This window comes from Cryptomeria japonica, chromosome 2, assembly GCF_030272615.1.
Source record: "Cryptomeria japonica chromosome 2, Sugi_1.0, whole genome shotgun sequence".
Lineage (NCBI taxonomy): Eukaryota > Viridiplantae > Streptophyta > Pinopsida > Cupressales > Cupressaceae > Cryptomeria > Cryptomeria japonica.
The window spans coordinates 613,654,665-613,668,580 of NC_081406.1; the positions used below are offsets into that span (position 1 = coordinate 613,654,665).

Sequence of the window (13,916 nt, forward strand, 5' to 3'; positions counted from 1 at the left end):
CTTGGAACCAGGATGGGTTCCAAGAAGGGGAGCTTCATAGCTGCCTAAGGACATGTCCCAGTACTGCACTCGTGTCCTTTTTATTAAATAAGAATTGAGATTAGTGTTAATCAAGTAATTGAGGTTTAATTGCAAATGAGATTAGTTATATATATATATTTGTTGTATTCTAACAATCTGTTTTGCAGGGCAGTGATCTCTAACTAGTAGGGACATTACAGATTAATTAATGTTAAGCAATGTTAGTTGTAAACCATGTTAACCAAGTTGGGAAACCCTTTAGGTGTTAAGTCCCGTTGTGTAATCTTAACAAAATCGTATCATTAAACTTATTAAAGTTTAAGAAATAAATTATTTGCACTCTTGTCTAGTGTTTTAGTTTAATCCATTTGGGGTTTCCTAGCGGGGGCATTGCACATACAATAGCCAAAGTAATAAGTAATGCATTGTTCAATTTGATGGTGATTACCTCTCTTGGAGTTGGAATGGTTCTTATCCCTCATCATAGTTTAGATTTTGTTTCATGTATGTTAGAAGAATCCAAGATTTGATAAGAATTGATTTATGGTGAATTTTTGCTCATACTTTTGATGAACAGATGATTTTTGTTCATTGTGTAAAGTTAGTCTGAGCTTATTTTGTGGAGGATTTAACTTCTACTTTCAGTAATATTGTTCAACTGTTGGTATTATTCATAAGTATGAAAATCATAAGCACATCCCTTGAAGATTGCACTCACATTGTGTAGTTGTCCTAATCGTGGCGAAGCAAAGTGTTGTTATTGAAGTTACCTAGTCAACACCGTCTCTTGAATTCTTAGGAATAGATTAGAATTTCTAAACCCTTATCTCCTTTTCAGTTTTCTTGAAATCCATGATCTAGAACTCAAATGATAAATCTCCATTGTGAATTGAACAAGCCAAGTGTAAGTCCCTTTGTGTATTACCAGCATATCACAATGCCCAATGAGCTTGTCCACATGTCAAGACTTGACAAAAGAAACCTTGGAATCACCATATGATCTTCTAATCTTAACACAAGTGGTGGTTTTTCAAGAGAGGATAGAGTGTCATTGGATATTTTATTCTGATGTCCGGTATATGATAAAACGTACACCAACACCTCCAAGATTTTTTAAGAAAAATAAGTTAGAGACAATATACAAGATCTAGGTTCCTCCTCTATTCTCAATGGCAATTCCATTGAACAACCCACAACAGTGGCATTTATAGATTTTTTATTTTTTATACATTAATTGAAGGCTTATTGAAAGCAAAACTTGACGGAGTAACCAGCCACTTCCACTTTTTCAGTGGGGGATACAAAAAGAAATAACTAGAAACTTATTGTAGCAAAAAATTGGCAGTATAACCAACCACTTCCACTTTTTTAGTGGGGGAGAGTTACCTTTCAAAACTCAAATAAGCAAGTTGTTTAGTACTACTAAATCAGCTGATACAATAAGCTAACTATGAAAATCTCAAAGATATTATTACAATATCATTGCTAATCCATAGAATATCTAATCCAAACTCAATGCCAAATGAAATATAGTGAAAACAAAGAATTTGGACAGCATTTACCAACTTTGATTTGTGAGAGAAATACTCTGATTTTTCTGAATAGCCACCCAAAAAATCACTGTTATGTTCATATCTTTCTTGAATCACCTCCGAATGAGCTCAAACTAGAAGAAAATGAAACATAGAGGCTGGAAGACTAGGTAAGGATAGCAAGTCACCCTAGAGATCAACCCAAATAGATGGAACGCACTCCAAAACAACCCCAAAAACGTGGTATGAACAACAAGTTGGGCTGATCAGCTTTAAAAATCACACACTCCTTAAATCACACAAACTGGAGCAAATGGACGCCTAGGGCATAGGAAAAGAATAAATCTGTACCCACAAAATCAGTTCAATCCTCCGACCAAGGTGAGTAAAAATGTGAAATCAGCAAGAGGGTTTCCACAACCAAAAAACTAAGAATTTTCTCTATTGAATCCAATGGCAACCTCTGAATGAAGTTGCTCCAATCAACTAGGAGTTGTCTTTCAAACTAGAAACTGCAACAAGCTAGGAAGACATGCAACCCTGAAGCTAAAACTTTGAAAACATTTCAGCAGCACTTCTCAAACTTTCTTTTATAGCTTTTCTCAAGAATCAACCCTCTTCTCCAGGCCATGTGGGATTAAAAGTTTTACTTATTTTATTTCCCTTTTTCATGTGCACCAATAACTTAATAAAAATTATTAATAATTCCCAACTTGGGCACCCACATGAGAACATCTTTTAAAAACAACTTAAAAGTCATTGAGCCTAGGCGTGGAGGTCAAAAAGCAAATTGAAATTATAAAATCACTTTTGTTATTACCTTCTAGAAACAAACTCCAAGAAGCCTAAATAAATCACCCCTCAAACTGGATTGCAAGAAATAGAAACCAAGTGTTGCACCATACAACTAAAAATAGTACTTACTAAAAATAGCACTTACTAAAAATAGCATACTACAAAAAATAGTGACTCCAATCTCCATTTGAGCATATTCTAAGAAGGTATCATGACTTACTAAAAATAGTACATTCGAAAATATTCTCTGATGATCTTGCATGTCATACTACTCTTAAGTTCTCGAGAAACCCAGAAAAACCTAGAAGGCAAATTGCCAAACTCCAGCAAACACCTCTCTGAAATCCACCTTGAATATGGAAACCCTAATTTAGTCTTTGATTAGCCTACGAGTTTTCAAAATAGGCTAAAGATCCATCTAACAGTCTAGAGTGGAGAAGGGGACATTACAAACTTTGTGCATGGTCATTTGAAATAGTGATTTTTAATGGCAATATGTAGCTAATTGACAAACATTTTGCATTTTTGCCACTTGAAATTGGTGAATTATTTATGTTTCATAGTCAACCCATTTGCCCAAATTTGATAGGCTTTTCTTGTCTCTCACATGCATTCACCCCAATATAGATATTTTAATTGTTTGGGATAAACTTTGATCACCACCATGGTTAATATAGTTTGGACTCAATTGCCTTGATATGATCAGGTCAATTTTAAATTTGGGTCCCATTCACTTAGCATTTTGAGGTTTTGGTTTTCAAATTTATAGTTCAATCGCCTATCATTTTACATGATTGTTTTACAATTTGATGTCATTAACCTTGCAATTATAAGTAATTTAGGAAAATGTTGTGTAATCACTTGCACAATTATAGGTATTTTTTGAAACATGTAGTATAATTGCACCTACTACTTTTAAGAAAAAGGGATAAATCTTATTTCGAATCACCCTACGCTTGTAAATATGGCCTTCCTTATTAGTCCCTATTTTATAATAAATTCACAGTTATTGCCCATTTACTAGAAATCACTACTTATAGTTGGTTTGCATAGATGAAATTTGTTGTACCCAATTTGAAACTTTGTTATGTTGCATTTTCTATCATTACTCATTTGTGTCTCAAAGTCAAAGTTCAAAAAGTTGTTTCCGTTTGTTTGGCAGGGTAATTGTGAAAAGTTAAACAAAGACAAATTGCCAAATGTTTGTAGCTTATCCATCAATTGTTAATTTTAATTAACAATTAATAATTTTATTAAAAATTAAAATTAATGTTAAATATAGGCTTTAAATTATTAATTAATTATTAATTTAGATTAATATTATTAAAAATAAAAATTAATGGAGGCCCTTCTTTTGCTCACTTTGCACAGCTTCAGCTATGCCTCCTACTTCGTCTACAATAGATGAATGCATCGACTCAAGCTTTTCTTCTTAGAGTGTCAAGGGAGATGGTGCTAAGGTTGTGCTCATGGAAAATTCCTCCTCCACCCCTAAATTGCAAGTAGTTCAATACATCAGAAGGATTTTATCCCCAAGAACAAAATCCTCCACAGGGTCTTATGTGCACTTAAGGAGGCAATTTGTGGCAGTGTCAAGATTCTCTCCTAGTGACAACATTCTTCCTCAGCCTCTAATTTCAACTCCGAAAGTCAGTACAAGGTAGGAAGCAGGAATTTCTTCCAAAGTGTGGAAAAGAAAATCTTTCAAAGGGCCTTCTAGTGAAATTTGAGTGTTTTTCATGAACACTATTTTTAGTAAGTTTCATTGTGGCCCCGATTTCCTGATTTTGAGTTTAAACAAACTTACTATTTTTAGTAAGTTCAACTATGTCCACGTTTGCCCTAATTTTGTGTTTGGAAGAACTTACTATTTTTAGTAAGTCTATTTTTGGAAGGTCTATCATTGGCAACAGGCGAAGCACTGACAATAGAAAAATCTTGAGCATCCAAATCTAAATCTGGAAAAGCAAATGAGCAAGCAGGTGATCAAATTTTAACTAAGCACGATGAAATCTATTCTTGGGCACAAATCCCAAGACAGGGAGTAATTTTCCAAAAATCCTTCTCTGCCACTCCAATGCATAGGAAGACCTCCTTGGGTGCAAATTCCAAGGAGAGGAGGAATTTTCCAAAAATCCAAGTATCCTTCTCTGCCACACCAATGTGCTAGGAAGACCTCCTTGGGCCCAAATTCCAAGGAGAGGAGGAATTTCCAAAATCCTAAAAATCCTTCTCTAGGTCCAAACTGCGCCCAAGCATGCCAAGAGTCTTGGAAAATGATAAAAAATGGTTGTGTTTAAAAATTTCTCCTTCCCCCTCCAAGTGCGCCCAAGCATTCATGAAGTCATGGAAATTAAAAATTTGGCTATGTTTGAAAATTCCTACTACTGGACTAATATGCACTCAAGCATTCCAGAAGGTATGGAAACTCAAAATGTGACTAAGTGTTGGAAAAATACTCCATGCCATCTCATGTGCGCCCAAGCATTCTCAAGGCATGGGAATTCGACTAAGTATGGAGAAATTCCTTCTCCAAGCTCCAAATGCACCCATCTCAAAAATGTCAAAAAATGATAAAACATCAAGGATTCATCTATCCAATCCAAAGACAACATCAGGACGTCAAGAGGCATGGAGGTTCAAGATAAGTGAATCCAGTTTATGACATCCAACTTCAAGAAGAAATCATGTCTCAGGAAGTTCATGGAGGAAGAATTCCATTTCCAAATGCCAAGGAGGACATTCAAACTCCAAACATTCAAGCTTCAAGGTAATCTAGTTCTAGACCCCAAGGATCCAAAGTTCAATTGCGAGCGAGAAGAAGAATTTACAACATCTTGCATTTCCTCTAGAAATCCAAGAGCAAAAGTCTAAAGAAAAAGACTCAAGGAATGACAGTCGTCGACAAGGAAAGATATTCCAAGAAGGTGAATTCCCGAACCCAAGTACATGGAAAGAAGAAAATGATCAAGGATAATTTCAGAAGAGTTGATCAAAGTTAGAACCTTGGTATAAATGATGCAATTTGGGAATATACTCCATCACAATCAATAAAAATGAAATATTCTTCGTGATGAGTTATTAGGTCCACATGGCATCTAGCATGCTGAGGTGGTGCCCCGTCACCTTCTCCAACCAATCAAGTGTTTCCAAACCATCATAACCAGATTCATTGCATTTTCCTCTAAGGAGAGGGATAGTGGGCATGCTATTTTAGGCGATGAGCTATTAAATGCTTAGTGGGTGTGCTATTCTAAGTGATGAGCTATTGAATGCTTAGTGGGCATGCTATTCTAAGTGATGGGCTATTAAATGCATAGTGAGTGTGATGCCTCATTAATTGCCAGACCCACTGCCTTGCACCTCAAGGGTTATTCTTGGTCAAACCCTAATTACGGTTTGCATGGTGTAACCTTGGCCCTTGATTTCAAATCAATCTTGGTCACTCATTTGTGGGAGGATCTCTATAAAAGGCCCTGGCTTCTCATTTGTAATTCATTAGATAGTTAGCTCTTTAGAAGTAGAGAGCTCTTGCTCCTTAGAGTAGAAGTAGAGTAGGAGGAGAAGACATTGTTGCACATGACTTTGATGAAATAAAACTTGATTACATTGAAGTTATGGTGGATTCTTGTCTATTTCAACTTTTTGCATGGTGTTCCTTCGATTTCTCAAATTATTAGAAGTGCATTGATGTTAATGGAGAATGTGACAATGTTTGATGAATTTCAATGGTTCATACTTTTTGCACTTAGATGATTTCTATTTGCAGTGAAGTTAGCCTAGGCCTTTTTATATGGCTTCTTAACTTTGATCATAGAATGTACATTGTTTGTTATGATGGTGTTCAATACGATATGAAAATTCTTTGCATAAACCATGGAAGATTGCACCAATTCTCATGGAGTTGTAGTTGATCTTGGCAAAGAAGAACTTGGTTTATTTGGAATTCGTCCATTAGAGCACTATCCATTGGTATCATTGTCCTTAGGAGTAGATTGAGATCCTTCTAACCCTTTCCGCTTTGAATTTCAGTTCATTCCAATTCCGTTCATTCAAAGTAGAAGCATCACAAAATTTCTATATCCGATAACGAAGTTCCAGCCAAAGGAATTGTGAAGTGAAATAATGACCCAAACATAAGTCCCTTTGTGTTACTAGCATATCACATTAAGCCAAATGAGCTCATATCCAACATAAAGTTGCAAGTTCGCAGTAGGAATCTTGGAGTCACCTCTATGATCTTCGCAATCTTAGCGTATGAGGATTCTTTGCTCAAGAGAGGATAGAGTGTCCTTTGGCACTTTATTTTGCATTGGTGTGGTCACAAAACACCCATCAACACTTCCCAAGAAAACAACATTTTTATTTTCAAATTCCTAAAGGAAGAGTCAATAAATGATGCCTTTACTTTCCATTCAAAAGATGCCTACTTCGATAGGAAGAGAATTAGAAAAATGAAGTTGGTGGTACACTCACAATTTAACTTTTGCCTTTCATAGGGGTTTAAGTTGTTTTAAATAGAATGCTACTCCAAGTGCTTTGAACGACATCATTTCCCTTGTAAAGCTCCAATACTACTTGTCAAGCCCCTAGCAGATGAACTCGTAGGAACTTGAATGTTTATTAACTTTAATGAAGGAAGACGTACAAGCATTAGCCATAACACAAACTAGAAATCCACTTTATTTATAAATACATACCAAAGCTGTCCTTCCATCATAGTCAGCCCGAGCTGGATCTTCACCAGCCCTAATCAAATTCTTTAGATGATATAAATCACCATGGTAAGCAGCGCTGTTTACTTGTAATGCTAATTCGGCTTCTTGCTTTGCAATTAGAAGAGTGATATCTGATTCCAGCTGCTTGATTCTCAGATCTGTTTCTTTTCCCTGCATAGGACCAATAAAATTATCAAATCCTTAGGATGTAATTATTAATTTAAATGTCAATCAAGATCCACACATGATATTGGGATATAAGAATCCTTTAAATGAACAGTTTTCAAATCATAAATATGCTGGTTTTGCTCGTTATCATGCAGAAGTAACAGACAAGTTAGAAATGGAAAACCAAAAAAAAAGACAGGTTCATCTCCTTTTTATTGAAAAAAGTCAATATGAAGGCATTTTAGGGAAAGTGTAAAATTTCCGTCCAGTTCTTAGTACTTATTAATGTACTAGGATTCCCACTAGAAAGAGGCTTACATGCTACCAAAGTAGAAACCTAACAATTTTGTATAAACTGAGTTAAATTAAATTGTTTAAAAAATTTGCACTTGATTTCAACCAAGTTCTGATTGAAGGGTTCTGAAACATGAAATCTATACTTTTGAAAAGATAAGATATAAATCCTCCTTACCTCAAGGAGGTTGGTTAGGACCTGTCGTCCATCTTTGAAATAAAGTTGTAGAATATTAACAAAAGATTGTTTTTCTAGTCGCAATAGCCTACACAACTCACAAACACGAACTGTGTAAGGCTGTGGAATCTTGCAAAGCACAGCAATTTCACCAAATATGCTATGTGGTTCAAGCCGTGAAATAGTATCCTCCAATCCATCCCCAGCAGCAAGTATTTCTTCCTTTATATAGAACACACAATATAAATCACCAAAACAAGTTATTAATTTTCTAGTGTGAAAGTAAGATGCAAACATGAAAATTTATTTCTATGCTTCAATACACAATGCATGATTTCAACATAGAGAACAAAGGAGTGTGTTTTAAGTGAGTAAATGAGTTTCAAGTTTCAAATTATGCATTTTTCTACTGTAAATCAAGAGGGACAATAATGCAATAATGCTCCTTAATCAAATATAACAACATATAGCTGAATTCTTCAAGGATTGCACATAGAGCTGATGATATTAGAAAGAAAAACAAGCAAGAATGTTGAACACCTCAATCCAAATGAATTTCTTGCCAAAGAAAATTTCCATCAAGGACAGTGGTAAGTATGAAGAAAACAACTTGGATATGAATGTAGGTGAAAGGTTGTACTTTTTTATCACACTTAAATTATTTACCCTTCTAGCCCATATGACAACCAAACATGAATTGTTATTTCTTCATAACACGAAAACCATTTGATTCCATATACAAGAAAAAATAAATGACATAGGGAGTCAACAGCTTTAATAATTAGGTTATGACTGAACCAGCAAAAATAATTCTTATATGGATCTCACAAGAGGCTGATATTATACTTATTGCATATATTCCGTATAGAGTGAATTAAGTAAATGAGTTTAAGTCAATAAAGCGTTACTATTTATGATGTGTCGGCATTTGAATTTATCTTTCAAATGTCTTTTTTTAATCAATTAGCTTATGTCATCCTGTTGACGTCTATTTTGTACACTATCAAACACAGAATAAAATACCCAAGGGTACCTTATCCTCTCTTGAGTAAAGCCTCTGAATGCTGAAGATATCGCGAAAAGGATCAATCAGGGTGACTTCAAGGTTCTTTTCTGTAGGATCTCTACGTGTGGATAAGCTCTTTGTAGTATGATGTGATTTGCTGGAATCACAAGGGGACTTACATTTGATGATTGAACGTCTGATCTGCTTTGAATATTGCTGGAACACAAGCTCTTACTAGCTTTGATTTGAAAAAAAAGGAAAAAAGATGAGGGCGAGGAAAGGTTCTAATTCTAATACTAAGAATGTAAGAGCAATGAATGATCTTTGATGAAATTCTAACTAAGTCTTGTTTTGACATCACAGGACCATCTCCACAAGGCTAGTGCGATCTTCGAAGGAAAGCTTTATGATGTTCAAATCATCACTGCAGGCATAGACACCATCAGGCTGATGCATATCAATGAAGAAGCGATAATTGAAGTTAGGCTTAAGCTGAACAATTCCAGTTGACTATGCAAGGCAAGTCTGCAATCAACAAACTGCTAGTAGTATGGATATATGAATTTCACCATCAATCAAGCACATTTCTTCCATTCATCTAATCATCTACCATCTAGGATTGAAGATTCAACAAGAAACCATGCATATTGCAAGAAACGACACACTTCACCATTACTTCAATGAAAATGGAGTTTGTTTACAATCAATGGCAACAATTTCTTGCCTTGTCCTCCTATTCTACTCTAATTGCTAGACTAATTCGCTATTCTAACTACTGACTCTCTATCTTCTATTCTATTCTCCTTTTTAACTCCTAACTGCCTTTACAAAATGAAGAGTCGGGGCTTATATAGTGCCCATAATACAATTCGATGGCTCAGATCAATTTGAGATCAATGGCCAAGATTCAATAATGAAAACCCTAATTAGGGTTTGTTACAACCATTACATAACATTTAATGCTCGACCAATGAAATAATTGTATTAATTGGACACATGTCTTCTCTAGAAAAATCGACCAATGGATAGCTGGGGTAGGTACATCGGAGTTTGTGCCACCTCCCATGAGTTAGGTACATTGAATCTGGACATGTTGAGGTGGATCAATCCGACTGGAGGAGTGATGACTGGGATGCCACCTCATTTGACACTTGGTTGATACTCACTTGATGTTGCTGAGAAGCTAGCTTTAATTAACTCTTTTGAAACTATCTGCTTCTTCAACGAACCCTTCTTCTGACTTCCTTTTCTTTGATGTGCAGGACGATTGATGTACCTCACCTTGGAATGCTGGATTGGAGAAGTCGCCCTTGATGACGTTAGTCCAAAGAAGGCCGTCCTTGTCGATGCTAGACTGGAGGAGGTCGCCCTTATCCTTGCTTGATCGTCCTTGATGAGAACCTGCCGACTTGTAGATCCTCCGAGCTTTGGAGTCACCATCTTGATACCTACACAACATTTCAAAATTAGTAATATATCTTGAAATCTAAAAATTAAACTTTAAAAGGAAGATTCAAGATTTTAATTAGGAAACTTCATGATAAATCTTGAGTTATCATTTCCTAATTAACCATGTAATACTTAGATTTTTCCAAAAAATGTCTAAAAAATCAAACCTTGAATAAGGGTGTCAAGATGATTTCACCATACCTCCTCTTGAGTTTTAAACTCTAAGAAATGATGTAAAAAATAGATTTCGCTAGGCAAAGTGTAGATCAAAGCCCTCTCTTGAACAAATTGCGCCTCCTCTAGCTTGGAAAAGAATAAACTCCACTAGCCTCTTCAAAAATCTGGAAATTATCCTCCCATCTAGCAAGAAATTCGCCTCTCCAATAGCCTTCAAAATGAATTTCGCCCTCCTTAGTCTCCACACTTAGTAGAAATTTGCTCCACTCCAGCTAGATTTCGCACCTTCAATTAGCTCTCCAAATTCGCACTTGAAGCAATGAGTGAATGATTTGGATAATGAAAAAACACACCTCCAATATATAGAGCGCTCACCACCTTGTTCCCCTTAGGCCGAATTGTCAAAATAGGCCTAAAAAATAAATAAAATTGCAAAAAGGAGAGGCCGACTTGATAAAATAATAAAAATAAGCCTTCAAGCGCTCCATTTTTAATTCTAATTTCACAAAAATTAATTTTAAATGCCTTTATAATAAGAATTCGATTTTTGAGGCTCAAAATTAATTTATTAAATGCCAATGTGTCTTTTATTAAATGCCAATTTAATTTAATTTTTCCAAATATTTCGAAGTTAGCAATTTGGCATCTAATGCAATTTGGAGGATATCAACGCTCTAATATGGTAAGAATAAAGAATGCCTCTAACTTCACCCTGGACCCTTGGAGAGGGACAGGAGCGAACTTTCAATTTTGGCCTTGCATTCCTCATTTTCACGTTCAAAACTTCATCTAGGCATTTAAAATGGCATTTTTTAATTGGAATCTTGAGTTTAATTTCACTTGATCTCTAGGAGGGAAGTGCATTAGGACCTTTTTCGCTATGGACCCTTGGAGAGGGACAGGAGCGCCTTTTCACTTTTGCTCTTAATCTTTCATCCTTTAATTGCCAACTCTCATTGTGGGGTGAGTAATGATCTCTCTCATCCATTCCATACATGTTTAGCTTGCTTTTTGCAAGGCAAAATAGGTGTTTCAAAGACTTTCGCTCTGGGCCCCCAGTAAGGGACAGGGGCGACTTTTGTGTTTTAGCCTAGGATTATCAAGTTTTGAAGTCAAATCTTTGTTCACTATGCTTTAGAAGACCCTTTCCACCTTTGCACAACCTTGCCTTAACGTAATCTTGGAGGGAAGTTATTGGTTTTGTAAAAATCGCCATGGTCCTTTAGTGAGGGACAAGAGCGCTTTTGAATCCTTTGCACAAATTCTTAGTCACTTCAACCTTCAAATTACCCCCAAGGCGTAGAACATCATTCTCCACTTCCTTTTGAGTTTTGGAAACAAAAAGTTATCTCGAAATGCAAGGAAAGTGGGCACACTTAGAAATTTCGCCCTGGACCCTTGGAGAGGGACAGGAGCGAATTTGCAAATTGTCATCAAAATTTGTAATCCTTGCATCTCAATTCCACTTCAAGGCATTTTAAACATTATTTCAAACTTGCGCCTTGGCTTAGATTTGTCCAAACTTGGCAAGAAGGACTGGATATTAGGTTTTTCGCCCTGGTCCCTTAGAGAGGGACAAGAGCGATTTTGCAAGTTCAAGTTTACCCGTCCTTTGTTAGCCCTCCAAATTATCTTCAATGGGTAAAACACGCCTTCTTCCACTCATTTCAATCACAAAACTTGCCTTGTCTTTGCAAGAAAATTAGACTTTTAGAAAATCGCTCTAGACCTTCAGTGAGGGTCAGGGGCGAAATTATCTTTGTTGCCCAAAATTCAACAATTTTCAAACTTTCAAACTTTCAAACGCATCCAGTAACGTCCAATCTTCTCTCCGGGAAACCCTGCACAAAACAAGTTAGCCAAATTTAGCGAGAAATAAACTTGAACAACATTTTCACCCTGGACCTTCAGCAAGGGACAGGAGCGAAATTTACAATCTAGGCTAAATTGCTTAATCCTTTAGTTTCAAACCACTTCACAGGGCAAGGTAAGATCATTTACAAGGCCAGGAACAAGGTTTCAAATTCAAGCGAGTTGGCAAATGAAATCTACAATGAATTTCGCTCTGGACCTCCAGTGAGGGTCAGGAGCGAAATTTCTAATCTTGGAAAAAATTCATCATTTTCTTCAAGGTGTTCAATCAATTCCAAAGTCCAAACAAAATGCTTTCCAAATCAAAATTTGGTCAAATAAGGCCAGGAATGAGTCCTAGGTTGATTTTCGCCTTGGACCCTCTGGAAGGGTCAAGAGCGAGATTCGCTCTGGATCCTCAGCAAGGGTCAGGAGTGAAATTTGACTTTTTGAACTCTCCGACAGGATAATTTTATGGAATATAACATTTGGAATACTTTAAGTTATATTCCATATATACTTTCAGGATGTTTGAGTGGTTTCAAACCTCCAGGAGCCATATTGCAAAATCTAGTTTTTGGAGGTTTTTTAGTTTCCGGACTTAGTCAAATTTCAGGATCAGGACATTCCAGACTTAGCCAAATTTTAGGATCAGGACTTTCAGACTTAGCCAAATTTCAGGATCAGGACATTCCAGACTTCATCACTCACCAACTTGACCTAACTCAAGCAGAACCTGCTATCCAGGTGATCCCCTAGGTGACCCTCAAAATGCAAAGGCTAACTGACAAAACCCTAAAAAAACTAAAAACAAACCCTAGAAAGCAGAAAAAAAAGCAGGGGTCTCCATTTGCAATGGAGCGATGTGTGAAAACGTCACAACACATCCCTATCCTTATTTTTATAGCAAGGATATAAAAATATATTAATAAAAGGGCCATAGTTTCATATTAACAAATCAAACAATAATAAACAATAGGGGTTGTGTCTTTCCATAAATTTTTTTGTAAGTGCTAGTACACTTCGCAACTTCTTCATCTAATAAATTAAGGAGTTTCAAGACAAAGTGGGGCTATATTTAGGAAAAAATATCATTAATATTTTATTATCGCACAAAATAGAAATAGGATTAGTATACTCAACCTTGAAGTCCTGAAAAGAGTGTTTCATCCAAATAACCTGTGTACAACAAGATACATATGCAATGTACTTTTCTTCAGCTATAGACAAAGAAATAGAAGCTTGTTTTTTACTTATCCAGGAAACAAGACAACCACCAAGAAAGAAAGCACCACCGCCGCTTTTTCTGTCGTCCATGGAACCTCCCCAATTTGCATCAGTGTAGGTTGTTAGTGTAAAATCTTGACATTTAGGATACCACAAGCCAAAATTCATTGTACCCTTAAGAAATTTAAAGATCCTCTTTACTGCTTGCACATGAGTGTCTTTAGGTGTATCCTGAAACCGTGCAACATATCCAACTGCCTGTATGATGTCAGGTCTAGTGGTTGTAACATAAAGCAAACTGCCTACCATAGACCTCTAAAATGTCTGATTTACACTAGGAGATTCATCATTTTTACTAAGTTTACATCCTGTTACCATAGGTGTACTTACTGGATGGCAGTCTTCCATTCTAAACCTTTTCAGCATTTCTCTTATATATTTGGTTTGAGAGATAAAAATACCTTTTTCAGTTTGATGTATATGCAATCCCAAAATGAAAG

The 13,916-nt window shown here is 36.1% G+C and overlaps 1 protein-coding gene across 2 annotated transcripts in view; it reads right to left on the reverse strand.

Annotated features, from left to right (window-relative positions):
* Nucleotides 1-13,916, reverse strand: part of LOC131064287 (potassium channel KOR2) — a 276,576-nt gene that overhangs the window by 107,963 nt on the left and 154,697 nt on the right. Inside the window, exons 8-9 of one of the 2 annotated variants that reach the window (XM_057998385.2) lie at nucleotides 7,707-7,928; nucleotides 7,049-7,237 (exon numbers count right to left, since the gene is read on the reverse strand). In XM_057998385.2, coding sequence (XP_057854368.2) covers nucleotides 7,049-7,237; nucleotides 7,707-7,928 — 411 coding nt within the window. The remainder of the gene's footprint in view (nucleotides 1-7,048; nucleotides 7,238-7,706; nucleotides 7,929-13,916) is intronic. The other variant, XM_057998387.2, reaches the window with a different exon arrangement.